Here is a 24,048-nt window from a genome sequence, read left to right as displayed (position 1 = left end):
GTGAAAGTGTGTTGGTCTGTGGTTGGTGTCTGAAATGATGTGGATGAAAGACTGCAACAAAGAAAGTCCTTTGCAGTAGTAGAGTTAGTAGACAGAATAATGCATTATTATATGAATACAAAGAACGGGGGAATTTCTGCTAATAGAGAAAACGGTGTGAGTGATAGGCCGTGTACGTTGTAGAAAACAGCAGTGACGCCTGAGAAGCTCAGAACTACCAGAGAACAGTCACATCGTGGACAAAATGTCACATCAAGATGTAAATAATGTCCACATGCATTTCATCATGAGATATGAGATAACAGCTTGAAATGAGCTACAGTCAGACAGAGGGAGATTAGTTGTTCATTAAAAAGGCATTACAGGCAAAGAAATAATATTTAAGAGCTGCAGTATCTCTGTACTTTCATATTCAGTGTTTTCTTGGGAAGCTTGCTTTCCAAAAAAGGGTCTTTAAGCATTTTTTGAAGTTTGCATTTGCACCCAGCATCACATTTATTGTGAGTATAGGTAAACTCCTACTGTAAAGGAAAGCTGTGTTGCAATAGATCAGGATTGATTTGACCATGATGCAGTTCATCGGTTATCATCATCAGCCCAAGGTTCCATTATGGTGGGGGTTGACGCAGTAGTCTGGAGTCATTTAGACCAAATAGGAATTTATTTACCCTTTTAATCTTGAGGCGTCTGGGTTTTTTTTGTCAGCAGCCTAAAACGGCAGTAAAACATGTCTTGTCGGCCAATGACAACGGCAGTGTCTCGACAACAAGGACACATCAAAGAGACTTTACAAACGCCGATTAGACAAAATAAAAAATTTGGCTGACATACTGTATATATTCAAATCAGTCTTGACCTGAAGTCACACAAAGGAGGTGGTGGTGGTGGGGGGGGGGGGGGGGGGGGTGGTGCGGTGCAGTAAAACGCCTGTGTTACCAAATCAATGTTTTATTGATGCGGCGAGTAGCGAGCAGCAGTTTTCATTGTACTTGGGGCGGGACATCGATTGGATCACGTGCTGGTTCCCTTTTGCTCATCTGTTTTCATTGGGGATGCTGAAGGCGCCTTAAAAGATGCTGAGTGAGAGAGAGCGCGTGCTTGTGTGGAGTGTTGGATACACTGAATATAGTGTGTGCACGTGCACTGTAGGCACACAGAATGTCAGAACACAGTGAGACGGCGTGCACGTGAAAGTAGACACAATGATATTAAGCTTCTCAGCTGCATAGCAGTTGTGGTCAGGAGCACTTTTGATTGTCCTCCACATGTTAACGTCATCTCAACATGCAAAAGGGGGCTTTGTCCCGCATGCAAAGCCTATCATCTTGCGCCCGCTGTGCCTTTGTTTGCATCATGTTTTGCATATACGTGCAAAACGTATAATAAACACTTGTGGGACTTTAAAGGACGCATTGTCTAGTTGCCAGATGAAATGCTTTAACCAACGACAACAAGGCCGCTCAGTGCATATTTGTCTTTATCTGGCTTGATAAATGTGGTTTAAATATCCATACATGGCTCAACAGAGGGCACAATCCAGCCCTTGTACCGGCGCACAGTGTACCCAGGGGCGTAGCTCGGCAGCCATTACTGGCCCAATCTCCGGCTCTGGTTTCACTTCCCATTAGCCATTTAGAGGCCTGACAATACCCAGAGGGAGACAGTATGGCCCCAGCATGCTCCACAACTTCCTCAGCATATCCCCAGGATTCCCACAATAAACACTAAACATCACAATCAAAGCGCCATTGAAGTGAATAACCCCATCTAAATGTTGTTTTTTCGGAGTGGGGGGCCATCTGGGAGGAATATAATGAGATGGTTCACTTTGCTACATGCACACCTTTCACAGACAGACAGACACACAGGATGACTCTCACACAAGTTCATGGGGATTTGCTTCAGCCTACAACAGTGGCAGCCTGTTTATAGATTTGATGAGTTATGCTTTTATGATTTTAAACCTGCTTTACATGCACAAAGTTAAATATTCAAAGAAAAGTGTGGTTTATAAATTCAGTTCTGCACGAATTCCATGACAAAGTGTCAAACCCAGAGGAGGGCCGAGCCCTCGTTTCATCCCCTCGGCCCCCAGTAGGTCCAGCTCTGGCTCACATTGTCCGTCAGGCCCATTTTATTCCTCTGGCTCAGAGAGACCCCGGCCAATCAGATGATGGTGAGAAAGAAGATGAGACAGGATTGGCTTAAAGGGAGGGGGAAGGGGGAGGAGTAACTCAGCCAGCCCCTAACAACAGCAGCGTGCTGTGAAAATGAGTGCGTGAGTGAGCATGCGAGACCAAACACACACACGGAAAGATATTTCTCTTTAGATCTTCACAAACTCTCCCAACTCTTGTTCCTTGCAGCCCAACTAACAAATCGCCTTCGATCCTTCTCTACATTGTTATCGTGAACGCCATCCTTATCCCAACATCACCACTGTCCTCCTTCGCCTCTCTCTCTCTCTCTCAGCTGTCACTCCCCCTATGACTGCTGACTCTGTCGCTTGCAGCAACATTGAACAGAGCCCTGCACACACACACACACACACACACCCCCCCCCACACACACACATTCCTGATGGCATGACAGCGGTAGGAGGTCAAACTGGTTCATGGCATAAGAGGAGAGAACGCGCTGCGCGGAGCGTTAACACACAAGCAGCTCTGCTCGGGTTGAACAGGGTCGCTCAGCAGTGACCTACTTCTCCGCTGTCACTCAGCGCTGCATGCACACCCACACAGACACACACACTCTCAACATAAACTCCGCAATAAAGCCTTCGACTGCTGCCAACATGAGGTAAATGTTTAGTATAAAAGAGGGGGGCTGCCTCTCTCTCACACACACACACACATCCCCAACTCCCCCAGCCGCACCCCTCTTTCCTGTGGCGAGGAGTCAATAACAAAGAGAGGCCCCCCTTCTGTAGCCTAGAGGTGCCAACATGCAGACACAGACTAACGCAGCCATCTTGTCCATAATAGGTCCACAGCAAGTAAGATAGAGCAGAGAGAAGGCTGAAAGGACAACGAGAAAGAGAGTGAGTGAGACCGACCCAAAACAAAGAGAAATCTTAACTAGGTACAGACTCAGTGAGCAGTCTTGCGATCGAGAAAGGCCGTCATAGGCAGACCTGTATCCCGAGAGAAGACAGACTATGCACCCACTGCACACAAAATGAAGTGGAAACCGAGCAACACTTCCTAACCATCTGTCCATTGTACCAAGACATCAGAGACACTTCCCACAGATTACAACCACACATGGAGATTTTGAAATTGCTGTATTGTTGTATTGTGTTTGGCAATGTAAACGTATATTTTCTCATGCCAATAAAGCCCTTTGAAATGAATTGAGTGTGCTGATCAACACCTGACAAGTGGGATACACTAAATTGAGACTCCAAACAACGCATGCAGAGCAGGATTAGGACGATACCCACTAATTATCAAAACCCAAAAGAGAGCATTGGAATTCCATAAACAACCTAAAAGGGAATTGAACCAGACACTCCCTCACACAGTGAATCCCTGGAAAGATGTCCCCTCAGCCAGTTAGTTCTGGGACTAGCACAACCATCAGACAGAAAACAAAACAGGACTACACCAAATCATAAGAAAACAAAAAGAAAGCTACCTTACACACTGGAAAAGATCTACCCAAATCCATAGCAAAATGGAAGGCTATTTAGCTCTAAACACTAAACAGAGAATACACACTAGCAGAATACTTGAGCACTGTAACTGATCCAAAACTAAGGAAAACATTAACTTGATATAGACTCTGTGAACACAGTCTTGCGATTGAGAAAGGCCGCCATGGGCAGACCTGGCTCCCAGGCTTCCCACAGATTACAATGATCACCTAAGGAGAGTTTGAAAACATGACTAAGGACATCTCTGTTGAAGTACAACAATGTGCAAACACAGCGAGATTTGCGAGCTGCTGTGACAGGAGAAGGATGTCAAATGGAATACACCACCTTAAGGAATACAAATCATTGTGTGTAATACAGCAAATGACCGTGGTACATAAATAAATTGCTGCTACTAGTCGCAAATGTTTTTTTAATATACTATGCAAAAACTGAAATTGCAATACTGCTGTCAAATTTCAAAAGTATAAAGCAAACGTCTCCTATAACTATCTCCGACAGAAAATGCATTTTTATAGTCTGTATCTTTATGTGTTAATGTAACACAGCTCTACTTACACCTTTATATTATTCCTATTTATATTCAATATGTATTTATTTGTACATACATAGATTTATCTTGAATTGAAATTGAGTGAGTGAGTGAATGAGTGAGTGAGATATTTCACATATTGACTATAGATTTTCCCCCAGAAGAGCCTCAATGTTGCTGATATTTTCTGGTTCATTCCATTCCTTGTTCTGCTGATAAAAAGATGATCATAGCTTACGACAACCTTTATTCACAGACTCTACTTCAGTCCAAAAGTGACCTTGAGAGGCTCTTTTTTTATCCCACTTCTAAAAGTATTTTAGAGAAGAATGCTCTTGATGCGGAGTGCCACATCCAATGACTAATTTTATTTTTGGCACATCAGCCACATAAAAATGACCTTGTCTACGCCCGTCCCCTTTTTTCTCTGGCCATTAGGGGTGTAATAATACCCTATTTTCAAGCGTTGGATATTCTGGTCATTTTCTAAGCGAATATCTTAATACTTGTTCTAAATTAATTGGCCAATAAATCAAATGAAGGCTCTTTGAGATCGTTATCTCCGTAGAGGGCAACTACAACAAGTCTCGTCTCTGGAGAGCTACTCGCATCGAAAAAACTTAGCTACACGGTCATCTTGTCCGTGTAAAACCAGGACATTCCAACTACTGAAAGTTGTATTGTGGTTGATAAAATAATGTCTAAATTACACCAACATTGTTAGCAGCAAACAGTAAACAGCTAGGACACTGCCTCGTGTTGCCTAAATAGTTCACTGTGCAACTGCTTCACAAAACAAACTGGTGTGAGAGACTCACCCAAAAGATATATTTTCCAGCACACAAATTATCAATTTAACAGCTAACTATCAAGAGACCACAAGGGCAGTAAATGCAATATTCTCATAGCAATGAGTCATTCCCTGCCAACATTTTGATGTTGATTAATTGAATACATAGGACCACCTTTCTGTCTGACTGTGACTTGTGCGGTTTACGTTTCACATAATCAATGAATAAACACTGCACTCTCGTCTCTATTTCTATGAGAACTTGAAACCCACTTAGGCTATTATTGATGATCTAATATGCATGTAAGAAATGCATATGGTGGTCATTCAGCCAAAGGGGACACCAGCGCATGGGAGCATATTGAAAGCGGATAGAGTTCTTGTCAACTCCACAAGCACACGTGACGTCTGACGTGGCACTGAAATGAATCAACTCAAATGTACTTGTCATACATGTCTGAGGTCTCTTACATACTAACCTGAATATCACTAGTCTATACCCAAGTCTAAATGGTTGGAGTACATTTCAATATTCAAGTTTGGGGGAAACAAACACCAACTTTCCACTAAAGCCATCTGGAGAAGCACAGCGGGCGGGTACGATCAATATAATTGCCAAAAGCCGTTACTTCGTCTCAAGACAGATGAACGAAAAGGAGATTCAGGTGTTTTTCCAGATACCTGCTGATGTGTTTAATTTGAGACGCCTGGTTGAATCACAGCAGCATCACATTACCGTGGAGGAGAGTGAGTGTGAGAGAGCGAGACAGACAGACAGAGGTGTTAGGGATTCATGGTCAGTTGGCCATGAATGCTATGGTCTTTACACCTGCAGCAAACATAGATAAATGCGACGCACACACCAAAAACACACACGTCCACACACACACACACGTCCCGGGAGGCCTAGTGAGAGGAGAACATGTGTCCATTGTCAGAGGGTCTCTGTGAGCCCAGCTGCTCTTTCAGGCCTGACGGAGATAACACACCATCTTAAGAAAGAGCGACAGAACACACCATCTAAAGAACGACACAACACACCATTCTAAAAGGAAGAACGACAAGGTGACAAAATAATAGAAATCGGAAAGAACAAGGGAGAAATGGATGCAGGGAGAAATTAGCATGTATAGTATTACTGTATTACCCGACTTCTTCCCTCTGATTTTGAAAAACACACAGAGTTATGGAGAATGAAAACAACACTGGTGAAGTATAGTCTTGATCATCGATCCGTCAGCGGATCAAACGAACATCAGTCAGTCTTAAGTCTTAACACAGAGAACTGGTTCTGCCGGTGACCGACATAGTCTTAAATCAGTCCATGTGACAGATCATTCATACATCAACAGTCTTGTTTGGGGGCATTAATAGGCTGCCAAGCACCACGGTATAAGACGGCATGGACCATTTTTCTCCTCTGGAGCTCCAACAGAATGGATTGTTTACGTGGAGCTTAGTGAGGTGAAAAAAATACATTAAAAGAAACCAGACTAGCAAGCATCGAGAGCTCTGAAGCAAAGAGAGATTTAAAGCTTTTTGTAGCTGAAAGCGGATGATGGCATGGGAGATGGATGTCAATAGTTCTAGGAGGACTATTATATTATACTAGAAGTGGAGTTAAAGTAATACTGTTTAGGTTGAACAGCTAATATACTCTAGTTTTTCATACTGGAATACAAGTGTAATGCAAGTGAAAAGAATAGTCAATGGCGGTGTTGTTGAAGTGTGGTGATGCATCGACAGCTGTCTCATCTCATCTGCGTTAATCAAAATGTATTCATCAGCACTAGCAAATTAGTATGCTACAGCTGAGCTAATTATGCACAACAGCTTTCTGCTGTGCATTATTAAGTGTTAGTAACTTTTAATAGTGCCGTACTCCCGAGGACTTTGAGTTAATACACTACTCACAGAAGCCTGGCTGTTGGCATTGGTGCGCACATGTGTGAGTGTGCCTTCATCGTGGGGAAAACAAGATGATGCTGTGTTTCAGGGGGGCCCTGATTACCAGTGATACACATGGCAACTCACTTAATTCATGGAGGTGCGTTGTGAAGCTAAACCGCTTTGTCTAGTCCTGTAAGCTGCGTTTGTAAGGGTAAATTACTTTGACCCGAGTACAAACTCCTCCATCACCTTGACCTCAATAGCATTTCCCCATTGGTGAGGCATAGGATAATACGTTTATATTATTTATTTTTCCGCTTCAGTCTAGGGACCTTTGTTAATTCAATTTGACATTTCAAACTTCCTCAGCCTATGTTTCAACAATAACAGTCAAAAAAGTAAAAGCTGGCCACGCAAGCCCAAGTGGACACTTCAGATATTAACAAATGCAACACAGATCAAGTCAACATCACAGCCACAATACCCTGCATGTCCTCTGATGCATGTCAGCATGGACATTAACACCTTCAACCATCATTTTGCCGAGGTGATATCTATCGACACTGGAAACTGAGGTGAGGCAGCAGCAGACAGATTTTCCCCCCATTAAAGTGAGCAGTGCATGGTTTCAGGAGAGCTTGCCAGAACCACAGGGAGGCAGACTAAATGATTATGGTTCAACAACAACGCTGTGGCTCGCAGGAAAACTACCAGAGCCTCGGCAGGATATTGTGGCCAAGATAAATTAATGGAGGGTGTAGGAGAGAGAAAGACGGAGAGGGAGGGAGACACATTGTGCCTTTTATATATGAGACCACAAGCACATCACATCTCGCATTCACTGGGACAATAGAGTTAACCACCCGTGTGCTATATTATACTTCATCGTGCGACGAACAAGCCAAAATAGCCGATCCACAAGCTCACGCTCATGCTGTGAGCTTGTAGATCTGAAACATTCTGTATTTTGTTTAACATTTTGGATGTTCTTTATTTGTGTGTGCCCATAACGGCAAAGTAAAGTGGCTAAAACAAAGAAGTAGTCGTGAGATGTGCACTGCGGCATAGTAAGGGTTAAGCGGCTGCAGGCTGAGGCTAATGCAGATTGTCAGGAAGATAAGATTACCAGTTACTGGTGGTGGTTAATGGAAGCCACCACAGCCCTCCACTGACAGTTGACAGGAAAGGCAGGGATGAGGCCCCGACCACAGATACAAGACAGACAGCGAGACAGACACACACTCCCATCTGAAACAATTAAAAATAAAATATCCTATATGTAGGCTATAGTTTCCCGTCACCTAGCATCCACAAGACAGACCTCCATCCAGAAGAGAGAAGTTTATCCGATGAAAAAAAGCCTAATTCAAAGCCAGGTTCCACACACACGATAACAGAAAACATCCCTTAGATTTGACAGATGTGAGGCATTGTACTTTTTCTTTACCGTTGTGTAGTAGGGAGACGGGGACTAGAGAGAGAGATAACTGAAGCAGACAACCATGGTGGGAGAGGAGCATCCATGAAACACAGACCGACAACACCCAGTTCCGTCAAATGCACACAAACAGCAGATTCACAAAATATAGAGAGAAAACAAGAGGACGAAACGAAAACTACCTCCTTTCTCATATTAGTCTCAGATCAGACAACACATTGTGTCAGTGACCTGTCAGCCAGTTATTAATAGTCATATATGGCAGCACCCCTCACATGTTGAAGTTTGTATGACGGATAGGCTCCATGTTTACGTGTGCAGTGTGCTACGTAGATGCCAGTGTGCTAGACTATTTCCGCAGTATACTGTATTCCACACAGTCACCGTTTGAAACCCTGTGTGTGTTGTGTATATGAGTGTGTGTGTGTGTGCGTGCGTGCGTGTGAGAGAGAAACACTGACACTGTACGATTACAGATTAAACTCCAGCAAGAGAACATTATGAAACAAAGCTGGGGCTTTAGGGAAGGGAACAGGGGTCTGCTGGGGGGGGGGGGGGGGGGGGGGGACTTGTTGTAGCTCGGACATGGAAGTCCATTTCCTGGCACGGCTGCTGGGGCAAAAAAGAGGCAATTAAGAAATGATTTTCACCTCACAGCTTGGGACAAACCCCATGCACTGCACGCCGCCCCGCTCACTCCCTCTCGCTCACAAAGGCAAAGCCTGCAAGGCCTATGGGGCCTGGAGAAGGGGCACCGGGGGAGGGAGGGAGGGGGGAGAGAGAGAGAGAGAGAGAGAGAGAGAGAGAGAGAGAGAGAGAGAGAGAGAGAGAGAGAGAGAGAGAGAGAGAGAGAGAGAGCGAGAGAGAGAGAGAGAGCGAGAGAGCGAGACAACTGTGAGGAAGTGAGGGTTCGAAAAATACAAAAAGGTGTATAACCGGGAGGGGGGGAAAGAGAAACCAGGAAAGAAGGAGAGAAAGAAACAGAACGAGAGAGAGAGGGAGAGAGAGAGAGAGAGAGAGAGAAGCAGAGGACAGCAGGGGAAGAGGTGAATGATGGCACTGGTGGAGCGGGAATGAAGAATGAAGGTGATGCATGAGGGCCGATTAGATGGCGCCCGTGTATCTGGGGAAGGGAAGGGAAGGAAGGAGCCCTCCTCCGCAGAACCAGAGAAAGACAGAGAGGACGACGAAGGGAAAGGGCAGAGCAGCGGCGCCGCAGACAGCCCTCTACTGCTGGTAATTGAGCTCAAAGGGAGCCTGAATGGGAGGTAAAATAAATGAACTTTAAGGACTGCTGCCTCAAGAACACAGCGGCAGGTACAGTAGAGCCAGGTGTGGGAAATTAAATTACACGCAGACCGGGATGAGGAGGAAGAAGTGGGTCGTCGTGCATTTCAATCGAGCAGGTCTAGGTTGGATACATGTATTTTACAGGTATTATTTATTTTGTATAGTATACTTTTTCGCCGTGCCTTCAAATTTAAAGCCCCATCAGACTGGAATGACCTACCAAGTCCACTTAGATCAATCACTTCCTTCAATATATTTAAAGAATCAATCTCCATACACCTTCGAACACCGTGCTCATGCTTCTAATTTACGTATCGTTCTTGGCAGTTGTCTTTGTCTTTCTATAAGCAAACATAATGTACTGATTGATATGCATGTAACTTCATTATTTGTACCCTGCTTGCTCGATGCTGCCGTTTATTATCACATGTGTGTTGTACTGTATGTATTTATCTGTGTTGAGGACCCCCTCTAAAATGAGATGGGGCATCTCAAGGCGTTCATCCTTTCAATAAAAGGTATATTTTTCTGGCTATCCATTTATCCATGGGCCAACTTATCTAGATCTTTCTCTCTGGGTGAGTTTAGTGAGTTGGTTTGCTCATTAGCATGGGGAACCTGAAGACTCGTGAGTCTCTCTGGGTGAGTCTAGTGAGTTGGTTTGCTCATTAGCATGGGGAACCTAAAGACTCAAGAGTCTCTCCCCTCGCATCAGGTTGGGGTTGTAAACGTGTATGCTATTCTGAAGCTAACCATATATGCAAATTAACTTGTGGAAGTGTTGCATGCCCGCTTGCAGCCAGTCTGTTTACTTTAAGTATCTACTAGCTAGCTAGTTAGCCCATTAACATTTGCTATCCTAATGTGCACGTAATTGTCAAGTACTCTGCCCGCCAACTCGACCTGTAGATGCACAAGGTCTTGCTCACTCAGGCATCCCTCCTTCACCATGCCTTCCTTGTTGATTTGCATACCGTTGGCTTCGGAATATCCTACACTTCAGGTTGTGAACACCTCATCTGGTTCACTGTGGGATGCCAGGTAACACATGGTAGCGGCAGTCAGTCACACACCTCTGGCTGTGTCACACAAAGCCGTGAGACACTTTAATGAAGTGTAGATTCATACCGATGACAAAATCCTCGACCAAGACAAGTCGCCATTGGCTGTCAAATGTGACACCCTAAACTTTCCACACCACCCCCGACAGCTTTAAGTAATGAAATCACGCTGTGTGAAGGAGGAAAAAAAATAGATATTTTATTTTCACATCAATTAAGTTGCAGCGAATTAGCTCTGTGCTACTATTATATTTACAGTTTCATACCTTTCTTACTGTGTGCATGATGTGTGACAATCAGCCCCACCAGGCAAGAGACAATAACCGTGAACAAAGAGGATGAGTAATATTACAGACATGCTGGGCTCCAGCAGAGCTGAGTAATATTACAGACTGCCCTGCTCGGCTCCAGCAGAGCAGAGTAATATTATAGACTGCCCTGCTCGGCTCCAGCAGAGCAGAGTAATATTATAGACTGCCATGCTCGGCTCCAGCAGAGCTGCAAACAGTTTGTTTAATTTAGGAACGTCTGTCAGTAAAGGTAAAACATGGCCACACGCCTAATTGAGCACGGTCAGGACCTGGACGAATTAGTGACGTCTCTATTGGGGCCAGAAGATCAAGTCAAAACCAAGACTATAGTCAGATCTGGCCCAGAATATCACCAATGTAAATTCTGTCCACTAAGACACACGTCCCTGGATGAATCAGAGAGTCCGGTCGAGGCCAGATCAACTTAAAATCATATCACAACTCAGATCTGGCCCAGAATTAGCTATATTATTATTTCAACTGGTGAAGGACGTCCTGGAAATGACATAAATATCATCCCCATATGGGCTGTGATCTGGCCTAGTCCTGAACGTCACCAGAGGACGTCATGACGTCATTTGGCTTGCTGCGTAGGACTTTACTAGTCGTATGTAGGATCGAGTGGTTTCTGATTATCTGCGTTTCAATCTCATCCAAAATAAAGGTATACATAAGAGTATAGTTTGTGAATTTGCAGAAACACACATGTGATTTCTTATCGGGACGCAAGATGGATTAATAGCTTCACGAGACTAAAGACAAAGTCTGACCAGATGCTCACTGGAGAATCTAACTTTTACATCTGTTTTTCACACCCTGAAGGATAAGAGGAAGAGATAGCCACTGTGACTGTTGCTATAGAAACAGGGGGGGGGCTCCATCTGACATACATGGAGAATTAAAAGGAAAGGACATGGAGGGGCACATTTTGTAGTCACCATGGTAGCCTGCTTTTGGGTGATTTACCGATTATACAGTATTTACACACAGCAAATGTTTGTTATATTTGTGTTTTACTCACTTCTTCAAATCTGGCAAGGAATGATGAGAAGTAGTGAGCAACATGTATCGCAGCACGGCCCTGAGTCGACCGCACATTACCTCATGTCCGTTCCACGTGACATTATTTATTATAAAAACAGTATAAAAGGGGGGGGGGGGGGGGGGGGGAACAACAGCTAAGCCTTACATCAACCTGTCTTTGTGCTTTGCTTCTCAAGAACTTGATGTTGACACTGAATGGATTCACAGGCGAGGCTATTAAATCTATGTTTTTGAGAATTCCACCCTAGATTGAATTCATTGTTTGAGTTGTTCGTCTTGTCAGAAGGTTTTTTTGCTTCTTGACGATCACAGGTTGTGATTACCAGGGTTGGCCTTTTTCCCCCCGCAGGCACTGCAGCGTTTGATCCAGGGCCAGGGGAGGCTGGACAGACATGCAGGCCAGACACTGGCTCTCTCTTCCCTGGGTGTACCATACACTCTAGGCCCCTGCTGTGAGGCCTGGAGCAAAACAAGCAGGCAGGAAGGCAGTAAAAATACGAAGGTTGAAAACAGGGAGAGCAATACCTTTGACAATCCCCAAGCTTCTCTATGGAGAACATAAAAGCAGCTATATTGCCTTTGTAAACAAAGGAGAGAAAAAAGAAAGATCAATAAGTAAGAAAAATCAATACACCCCAACCCCTGAGTCATGTTAATTCATACAGAACTGCTTTTCAAGTGTGAATCATTCTCTTTTGGCTGACAAAGAATGTACTATGACGACAATCAACAGCTCGTCAAACGTAAGCTAATGTTGGCTAGCACCACCATGACAGGCTGGAATACCTGCACGTGTGTGCGCACACACGCGCATGTGTGCGTGAGGGGGAGTCACACAGCTGTATGTGATAAAACCTGAGAGGCTTCCAAAGTTTCCTTTGGCCGGCCGAAGCAAAACAAAACGAATGGAGGCCGGGTGGAAGAACGCAGGAACCCAGCAGAGAGAGAGAGAGAGACAGAGAACCCAGCAGAGAGAGAGAGAGAGAGACAGAGAACCCAGCAGAGAGAGAGAGAGAGAGAGAGAGAGAGAGAGAGACAGAGAACCCAGCAGAGAGACAGAGAACCCAGCAGAGAGAGAGAGAGGAACAGAGAACCCAGCAGAGAGACAGAGAACCCAGCAGAGAGAGAGAGACACAGAGAACCCAGCAGAGAGAGACAGAGAGAGACAGAGAGACAGAGAGAGAGAGAACCCAACAGGGGAGAGAGAGACACATAACCCAACAGGAGAGAGAGAGACAGAGAACCCAGCAGAGAGAAAAAGAGAGACAGAGAACCCAGCAGAGGAGAGAGAAAGACAGAGAGACAGAGAACCCAGCAGAGGGGAGAGAAAGAGAGACAGAGAACCCAACAGAGGAGAGAGAGAGACAGAGAAACAGATGAGCAGAGGAGAGAAAAAGAGAGACAGAGAACCCAGCAGAGGAGAGAGAAAGAGAGAGAGAACCCAACAGAGAGAGAAAGACAGAGAGACAGAGAACCCAGCAGAGGAGAGAAAAAGAGAGACAGAGAACCCGGCAGAGGAGAGAGAAAGAGAGACAGAGAACCCAACAGAGGAGAGAGAAATACAGAGAGACAGAACCCAGCAGAGGAGAGAGAGAGACAGAGAAACAGATGATGAGCAGAGACTGAGAAAAATGCTGAGAACCATAATTATTTCACACGGGGGTTTGATCTTTCATCCAGCCAAATTATTAACATACACACAAACAAAATTCAAAGGGCTGCGATGAAAGCTTCAGATAAATTCCTGCCCCTCCTCGAGGAGAGAATTCTCTATAAGCACAGAGAAAAAATACCTCAGCTTCCTCCTCTCTCTGTTGCGCTGAGTAATGGCATAGATAGACCATAGAGTGAAAGAGGTGAGAGGGAGGGAGAGAAAGAGGGGAGAGGGAGGGAGGGAGAGAAAAGAGGAATCCACTCAGTATGCTATTACAAGACACGACAGGGAAGTAATGTGTTTCTCCTGGCCGTTGGTCGGTGGGGGTGTTCTACGAACGCAAAGTCATGTATTGACCTGCGAATCAAATAAAACCAAATTATTCTGCCTCATACAATCCTCCCCCTTTGCCTCGGCCGTCTGCCTCTCCCATTTCCTCGCATGCAAGCTGACGCAGGAAGCACAACATCCGGCAACAGCAGAGCAGTCGTCGTCGTCCCCCCCCCCCAACGAACGCACACATCTCCACTTTTAGGACATGCCCTCATCCAATACAGATTTTTGGGCAAATCAAACTCCTTGTTTAAAAATGCATCAGATGTAATTACAATCTACGGTTTAAAAAGGCTGCATTCACAATATACAGCTCGTCAATTCTTGCGGTTATATCCCTGCATCACGTATCCTCATCAGCCGAACCAACATACTCATACTTTCTTGCCGAGTTCTGTGAACTTCTTGTGAAGTAAAGGCCTGTGTCCATCTGAAGTAGTTTAATTTGAACCCTCGCTAGTTGCTAGTGATACTCGACATCACAATTTTCACAATTTTCCAATGTTGATGTCATGCAAGATATTAATTAATAATACATTTTTGTTCACGTTGAAATGTTTTATAAGTCACAAAACCCAACTTAGGAGTCATTGCCCTGGTCCAAACGTCACATTGATTAACATTTCTCTAAAGGATTGGGACAAGGACAAGCTCCTCCAGTGGGACTGGACAATGAACAGCAAACAGCGGTTGTTTAGCCACTTTGCTCAACTGGTTCATTACTCCTCCAGGGAAGGAGGGGGCGTCTGCCATCCTGAATTAGTGCTTCCGTGATCGCAAAAGAGGCCAATCGCACGCTGAGAGGGTCTGCATTCAGGGGCTCTTTAAACAGGGGGGAGGCCACAGTTTCGTAACCGGCTAGCCATGAATGTTGAAGAGACAAAAAATGACCGCCATAAAAAATGGGGGGGGGGTAATGATAGTCGAATATTAAAAGTCTGCGCTGGAAAAACACCTCACGAGAGATTAACCCATTCATGACGGGAACCCCTTTTGATGGTTCAAGCATTATGTTATGCTTTAGCTGTTGAAAAATAGCAGATCTACAAACTCATAGCGCAGCACTTGGTGCCGCGATTTGAGCTTGTAGATCTACTATTTTTTGAAAGATCATGAAAATGTGTCACAAATCTTTGAATATATATTCTTTCAGAGCGAAGCTTTTTAGCTCAAATATTTGCTTCCGAGGGGTTCCTGCAGGAATAACTTATTTTCAGAATGGGGAGGGTGGCCAATTACATCCTTGACATGAAATATTGAACACCACTGATACAGAAACAGGCTTTTCAGAAAACTGAATTTAGAAGACATTTTTTTAATTTCGACGTCTGGTCTAAATGCGTTAAATAAATGAGTGTGACCCGTCGGCCAAGTCAGCACGCTGCCACGATGGACCCACAGAGAGAGAGAGAGAGAGAGCGGCCCAGGGCTCACTGGCTCAACGCAGCACAATTCTCCATCATAAACACAATGATTCATAGTGGCAGCCCAAAACGCCTGTAACACTTACTTAACAAATACTGAGTGTACATTTTTATTCCAGTACTCAAGTCCTCAATCCATCAACGATGCATGTGTATAAATCTTTTCAAAGAGGACATGTAAAACATCAAGGCGTTTTTTTGTGTGTGTTCAGAGATATCTACAAACAAGTTCATCTTTCCCCCCGTCTCAGCAACATGGTCTAGATGTTCCATGTTGCTGCCCTACAGTCTTTATCAAAGTTGTTTTTGGCAGTTAAATTTTTATTTCAGTTTAGTCGTAGTCGTCTTTGGAATGAAACTTAATTTAATTTTAGTCACCAGTCACGACTAAATGGCATAAGATTTTAGTCGACTAAATCTACAGTTGATTTACTCGACTAATATGTATTTTGGCAGGCCTTGATGCCGTCGTATGATGGCGGAAATAGCCGATCTACCTTATTGGCATATGTTTGACAGTGAAACTCTGGTATTCCTGGCAGTAGGAGATGGAGTAATGGTAGATCGATAGTGACTGAAGCCCTGCGCTGTTACTTCATCCCTCGGGGCTTAATTCTCTGGCCATGTAAAGACGATTGTGTCACAATAGAGGATCAGATGGGATTGACCGCAGGATGAAAATATAAAGAGTGTTTATTAAACTCGTGTAGCTGAGAGAGAGAGGTTGTGAGGTGAGATCAGTCAAAGAAGGGTACCCAGTACATAGATATTACAGCGGTCCTCAACGAAATTCTTGGGATATCAATCGACCAGCCGTTAATAGAGTGAGGAAACCTGTAATAGATTTAAAACCTCTCATTCTGAATTCTCAAAGCCTCATTCGGGCCTGCACTTTGAAAGCCAATGCAATAACAGCACGTTCAAAGTCCTCAATGACAAACCATGGCATAAAAATATGTAAATATAAAAATCCTTTCTTGAGACGACGCCTTTAAAAGCCTCAGTCTCCTGTAAAATACTCCTAGCACTGTCCTCCGTGGTCTCATGTAAAGCCTGCAAAGACAAAGATAAACCGTTGATTCAGCTTCATAGGGATACTGAACGGATAAGCCATGCACACGCAGTCACACACACACAGCGCAAGCATACGTGCTCACCAGCATGATCACGCACACAACCGCACACACACACACAAACACACACACACACACCAGAGCCTCTCAGGGCCTGACCAGCTGTCTCACTCCCCCCATCTCTGTCCAAACCCACAGGAGGACATAAATCACTGCACAACATGAAGACATGGTGTGTTTACATGCACGTACACACACACAGCTCTATTGCAACATATGCACTAGTAAAACAAACCTACACACACAACTATGTTTATATGATGTTTTACATACACCAACGACAGTCACACCCAGGTTCATCTAGTCTTTAACCGACACGTACCTAAAAGTATATAAAAGTCACCTTGCGACTAGGTTGGCCGTCCAAACCGGTTTAACGCCCCTCATGACTGCGGGTGTACAGGTATGGACCTTTGACTCAGTTGCGTGCGCACATGTGTGCCCACGCAGAAGAGTTTGTTCGATGCCAACAGCTGATAAGGTCAAATTACATAACAGGTATTGGTGGTGTGTGTGTGACTGTGTTTTATGTGTAAGTGTACGTGTGTATGTTATGTGATGAATGCGTTAAACAGGAGTGAGCTGAGGAGAGGGAGTGTGAACTGTGTGTACTAGAGTGTATTGGAGGACAAGAGCCAAGCGGAGATGTGTTTGGCCGCGGTCGGTACCGGCCTTACCAAATTGAAGGCGTCAGTTTAGAGAGGACCTGTAATGAAGCAGTAGTCCTGTCAACATAGACCTCATTTAAAAAAGGAACCTCACTTAAGAGAAATGGAGGTTGGGCTCGTCTGGCATCGTTTCCCAGAGAGTTTTGTAGCGCCCGGGCCCTGTGAGAGTAGACAGGGGCCGGCAGTGGAGATGTGTGGGACTGCCGCGGCGTGGGAAGAACCTCTCGAGTAGGATGTGCACAGTCTCGTGTCTCGTCCAATAGAAGTGCACATGTTTACAACCAGGGGGTGGGGCGGTTCACCGAGATGTGGGAAAATATATATATACCATTGGAGAATTCTACAATGGAATGCAGAATGCATTTCCATCAATGTCTAGAGGGGTATTGTGCGTTTCTATCGGATAATCTTACCAAAAGATTTATGCCTGTGCTGCGTACCGTTGGCATACGCAGCAGCGGTACATGTCCCCTGGCGTGTTCGAAGTGCCCCTGGAGTGTTCTTTTGACATCATGGTCATGAACTTCGTGACCCTGACTTGAACCATCTCGTCTTCTGAAACGAAGACACTCGGCAGAGAACGGAACAGAAGGTAGAGAGCAACTTGAGATATTGCATTTGCTGTTTGTTGGCTGTGTTTCAGTGGCGCCATCGCTATGCCACACGTTGGCTGGTGTTCAACCACGTGTTCTTTACCCCTGTACACTGGCCTTATAACCCCCGTAGGGGACTTATTCAGGGAACAGTTGCCCAGAGAACAATTCTTGGCACTAGGGACACAAAGCGACAGGGGCTCTGAATCGTGTGGAACATTCGATAGGGCCTTTTAAACACTCCATAGACATAGACTCCATAGACATAGACTCTCATCTTTCCTGCTCACTGCACATCATCAACACTCAAAATCTCCAAATAAACAGGTTCTTAAATAAAGTTAAAAGACACGCTGCACGACAACACACTAACACTCCAGGTTGCCCTGGTAACTGCAGTGACTGTGAGCTTTGCGACGGTGAACCCTGCCATGTTGTGCACATGAAGAGAAGGGCGCCGGTGAAAGAGGAATTTGCATTGAAACATAAGGTTAAATGAAGCGCATTGAGGCTCTCTTCGTGGGCCGACATGGGGCCCACAGGTCAATTGGACAGCCCCAGAAACTGGAAAGGGATGATAGGATTGAGAGAGAGAAAGAGCGAGAAGAGATCTAGAGAGAAGGGAGGGAGAGAAAAGAGGAAGAGAGCCTGGGTGCCCCACGCTTTATTTTTATTTCCACTTCTTCTAGTGCCCCCTCAACACACACACACACACACACTGCAGTGGAGGTTCAAATTTGGCCCTCATCAGTTGTGTGCCTGATGAAACAAACACCGACAGCCTCTTTACATTTGTAAAGGCCCCAGTAGCAGCTGTGCTTGTCCCACACACACACACCCCCTTTGAATCGGAGGCCTACAGCCCCAGCTGGGGCCGGCAGGAAAAGCAGACTCGGCACAAAATGGACCCTGGCTGCATGGTGCAGCTCTCTCTCTCTCTCTGCCATGCTCTCTCTCCTAGCTACTCTTCCACTGCACGCGTCGCATGCACAGCAACACACACACTGTCATGTTCTGTTAGTCGGAACAACGCCGCCTCACATTAGCACTTCATACATCACTCCTTTAAGCTCCCCTTCATGAATTCAGATTTTTTTTTACAACTATAACATATAGAAACAGTTCAGCAACAACTCTTGCTCACCACCACTATCACGAATCCACTCGCAAAGGTCATTCATGATGAAGCATCCTCCGAGAGAACACGACAAAAATAAACTGAAACAGCAGGTTGAGACCACTTTCACTCCCTTCATGTTGGCTTCTGTCACTCACAGAGGAAAGGGGTAATTGCATGGCCTTGTTTGCTTTTATTAAGGACCCCCCCCTCCCCCCCCCCCCCCCCCCCCACACACACACACACACCCCTATTTGCTTTTATTAAGGACCCCACACATGCACACATTTTCCATTCTGTTCATGAATTTTAAAAACACTCATATTATGTTTGTTGAAGGAAGAGTAACAACCCGTACTCGTGTTTCAAGGGAATGGTTAAGCCAAGCATGTATAATTGTCTTACGCTAATTAGGGTTGGGGGTTTGTGCAGGGAGGGGGTTGGTATAAAAGGAGGTGAGTGGGGGTCATTTTTTGGGGAGTTGGTGGGGGATCTCAAAGCGGGGCAGCAGGGTGGTGGGGGGCCTTGGGGGACCTGACTCGTCCAGGGTGTTCTACACATTGAGCATAGTTCGGTCTGAGCCAGACTCAATAACAACCTCAGCTGCTGGAAAAGAAGGAGAAAAAAAACGTGGCAGATGTGAGGCACGTGCACCGTGCACGTACGGGTGGTGGTGGTGGAAGAGGAGGAAAAAGAATACATGCACGCCCACATCACGAACATGCACAAAGAAGAAGGCGCATCATTCCTAACCCTGAACGTTTTGGCTTCAGTGCTAATTATAACCCCCCCCCCTCAAGTTATGAATAGACCTTATAAGAAAAGGGCTTGTCCAGTTTTAAGAGTGACATAATGTTGGACCTCTCTGCCAGGCTCAGATTAAGCAGGGACTTTATTTCAGTTACTCATTATTGCCATGGCACATCCTGCTTCCTCGAGGCATAGACAGTCGCAAATCAGCTGACTTAGCTAAAAAAAATGATTTATTTTTACATTTATTTTATACATAAAGTATTTAACAGGGTCATCTTCATCTGTACGACTTCTAAAGAGTGGTTTAGTGTGCTGCAGAGAGAACCATGGCATGAGTTAACATTTATGACCAGTGGCAAATCAAATGTAGGCCACAGTAATTAAACAGTAAAACACTACACAGTAAATGGCAATTCCGGCATTTAAATGTTGAGTCTGTTCGCCAGACTATGTTTTTGGTTCATGTAGGCTACTTTCGCTGAAACTGCAACAAAAAAAGAAAAAAAGGAAAAAAAGCACCATGCAGCAGCTGTGAATGAACCCACGTGGGTATAGTTTAAATGCCTGAACATTTTAAAGAGAAAATAACAGAGAAGACATTTATACTTGTTTTCAGTGTAACCACCATCATTGCTACTGTAGCAATGATACTCACAGTAGAGTAGACCATAATGGTTTAGATGCGAATTTGATAGCCAAATAGCTCACAAAACAGAAACAAACGACATAACACTTCTCCTTCTGGAAGTTCTGGGATTGAAGGAGCCAAGAGGGGGGGGGGGGGGGGGAGGCTTTTTGGAATGCATGAAAACAAACCTCTTCTTTGTCACATCATGACATCACGCGTGCTTGATTATCATTAATTGTTTCTGTATCCTCAAACCTGTTGCATCAGGCTCGTCTCTTCAGTTAAACAAATGTCAGGAGGGGAAGTAGAAAATGGCTGTATTCTTTTATGATTCTATAAACAAAAACAAACAAGCGGAGACTTTTCAGATGAGGATGGGGGGCGGGATGCGGTGCAATCTAACGCAACAATGTGTCAATGACAATCATTCATAATTGCAACAATGCATTAATTTAAAACACGAGAAGAATTAAGCGCTAAACTTCAGCCCAGAGGACACGCTCACGGGCATGAGGTGTAAACGATACATGGTACTAAACTTGGCCGCACGATATGCTGAGCACACACTTTACAAGATTATATAGATAGTTGTTGCATCTAGTGCAGAGGGACAGACCAGAGACTACATGGGTGAAGAAATCCCGAACAAAATCCAAACTATTAACCACAATGTATAAACTATTATTTGGCGATTATTTCCTGAAATTCTGCGGCGTTTTTTACAGACAGTTACTTCTCGCAGGAAGAAAATGGTTGCTTCTTGGTATGATCGCTTCACAACACATTCGTGAGCCTCTCTGACTGCAATGCGACTGAAAACACAGACGTCTAAAAACGGGAGAGCACTCAAAACAACATTGTGTGTGCCCCAATCATCAAACTGGACATATATACAAACACTAAATGTGCATTAACGAGAGAGACAACAACCCCATGTGCATGGCAAATAATGTAATGGTGTCTCGTCTCTCTCGACTACTGCAATATCTTCCATTCCGTTCACACTAGAGGTCACACACACACTCTCTTCAATCCCCAATTTATACCTCGTCGTACGACCGACAGAGTTGTTGCTAGTCGAAAAAGAAGAACCGATCTTCAAGCATGACAACGCGTCTAGCTTTAATTCAGATCCGTCCTTTTTTTTTCTCGGAGCAAGCAGCGACACCGTCGTACGGAAGAGTATAAACTACCCGTAAGCATTATGGAGAGAATTAAAGAGCCACAGCAGTCCAACCAAATCATGTCGCTCTTCTACGAACAAACCCCGTTCCTTCCACCCCAACAAGAACACACTCTCTGAAACATCAACTAACGAAGCCACTATACAATGAAGCTTCCAACTATAAAAGGGTTTCCTTTTTTTTTTGTTAAATGACAACAGTTTAAAGCTCAGAGAGAATGAATGCACAGCATGGGGTGATAAATAAATGGAACCCGGAATAGCTCCTCTCTGCTGCTGCTGAGCTGAGCCATGGCCGACAGGCTCTTCTTCACCACGGCTCTAGACTCTGAATAGAAGCTGTAGGGAGCTCAGCAAACAAAGCCATTCTGAAAACAATCACGTAAAACTCTTTTAATTTCCACATATCCCCCCTCCTCTCTCTAAAATGTCCATCTCAAGCCCCATCATCACGCATTTAAAGAGCATTTTAAATGCGCAAAGCCTTTCCTTTCCTACCAAGAACCTATTGCTGCTCCTATAATAGAGAAATGATGCCCCGGTGTCAAAGAGACCGTATGAATATGTATACAGAATAAACACTGTCCGTTGAAATAAACAGAATGGTCATGTAATTGTTAACACGTGGAGGGGGGGGGGGGACTCTGGCGTCTTTAAAAGGCTATTTGACCCAAATAGGATACAGCTGCGTAATCATAACCTTCACAGTTCCGTGATGAAACTTTATGCATTTTCATGAAAACAAGACGAAAGGCAAAAAAACTTGAAAAGACGACAGTAGTGTGCAGTAGTATGGCGTATAATATATATACGGGTTGATTTGTACTTACATATTTCTTTTGAATGATATTCCTCTTAGGTCTTTCTTTGCTCATTGTGCAATCCAAAATGTTATCGCTATAAAGAGAATGGCCACATGAATGTCTTTCTTTCTTTGACTCCCGGAGCTCAAACACCAACACCACGACCAACACCAAATGACGGATTTAAATCCCCGGCTCCTCTTGCGTGGTTGAAAAGCTTTGCACAACAAATCCTCCGTCCGTTCGGTTCGTTCGGCGGCTATTTTGGATAAGAAATCCTCCCGAGAAATGATTAATTAAGGCTCGGCAACAACGAGCACCACTGACGACGGACAAAACCCAAACTCACGAAGGCAGAACATAGTCAAAAAACAATTCACAACAATAACTTCCATTCGGGCAGAACCACCACCAGCTCGGTTTCTTCTTCTTCTTCTTCTTCTTGTCCTTCTCCTCGTCTCGCACGCAGCGCGGCTCCTCGTCCCCCACCGGCTCTTTCCAAAGACATGAATATTATTCTAATAGCTTACGTAAAAAAAAAATCATCACCAACGAACGAACGCCGCCGAACAACATAGTTACATCTTGTTTTGAAGGCGGAGAATCGCGCGAAAAAAGGGCTAATAAATAAAATAAAATACGATTAAATGGGGGTTTTTGTTTTCTTTCTTTTTTTTGGGCTGGAGCTTTTTTTGTGTGCAGACGACGAGAGAAACTCTCCAGCGGGCACTGCTGTTCTGTTCCTCGGCTCAGCTCCTTTCTTCCACAGAGCCAGCCTATCAGCATGCGGCCCCATGCAGCGGTAACTTCAAACACACATTTAAAGCCTCCGTTTATGCCCTGCAGTACCACGGTGTCTCTCACCCTCCTTTAAGCCCTGCGGTACCACGGTGTCTCTCGCCCTCCTTTATGCCCTGCAGTACCACGGTGTCTCTCACCCTCCTTTAAGCCCTGCAGTACCACGGTGTCTCTCACCCTCCTTTAAGCCCTGCAGTACCACGGTGTCTCTCACCCTCCTTTAAGCCCTGTGGTACCACGGTGTCTCTCACCCTCCTTTATGCCCTGCAGTACCACAGCGTCTCTCCTCGCCCTCCTTTATGCCCTGCAGTACCACGGTGTCTCTCACCCTCCTTTATGCCCTGTGGTACCACGGTGTCTCTCACCCTCCTTTAAGCCCTGCAGTACCACGGTGTCTCTCGCCCTCCTTTATGCCCTGTGGTACCACGGTGTCTCTCACCCTCCTTTATGCCCTGTGGTACCACGGTGTCTCTCACCCTCCTTTAAGCCCTGCAGTACCACGGTGTCTCTCACCCTCCTTTATGCCCTGCAGTACCACGGTGTCTCTCACCCTCCTTTAAGCCCTGCAGTACCACGGTGTCTCTCGCCCTCCTTTATGCCCTGTGGTACCACGGTGTCTCTCACCCTCCTTTAAGCCCTGCAGTACCACGGTGTCTCTCACCCTCCTTTAAGCCCTGCAGTACCACGGTGTCTCTCACCCTCCTTTAAGCCCTGCAGTACCACGGTGTCTCTCACCCTCCTTTAAGCCCTGCAGTACCACGGTGTCTCTCACCCTCCTTTATGCCCTGCAGTACCACGGTGTCGCCCCTCGCTCTCCTTTATGCCCTGCAGTACCACGGTGTCTCTCACCCTCCTTTATGCCCTGTGGTACCACGGTGTCTCTCACCCTCCTTTATGCCCTGCAGTACCACGGTGTCTCTCACCCTCCTTTAAGCCCTGCAGTACCA

General features: G+C 45.1%; 1 protein-coding gene across 2 annotated transcripts in view; it reads right to left on the bottom strand.

Moving 5' to 3' along the window:
• The window catches only part of jarid2b (jumonji and AT-rich interaction domain containing 2b), a 144,928-nt gene extending 121,906 nt beyond the window's left edge, over nt 1–23,022 (bottom strand). For both annotated transcript variants that reach the window (XR_014569799.1, XM_083774124.1), the window contains exon 1: nt 22,331–23,022. Coding sequence is in view for 1 of the 2 variants with exons in the window: in XM_083774124.1 (XP_083630250.1) it covers nt 22,331–22,375 (45 nt within the window). In the remaining variant the exon portion in view is untranslated. The remainder of the gene's footprint in view (nt 1–22,330) is intronic.
• Between the last annotated feature and the right edge of the window lie 1,026 nt (nt 23,023–24,048).

The sequence above is a fragment of the Protomyctophum parallelum genome (genome assembly GCF_964188405.1).
Source record: "Protomyctophum parallelum genome assembly, chromosome: 1".
NCBI lineage: Eukaryota > Metazoa > Chordata > Actinopteri > Myctophiformes > Myctophidae > Protomyctophum > Protomyctophum parallelum.
This window is presented reverse-complemented; position numbering and strand designations above follow the sequence as displayed.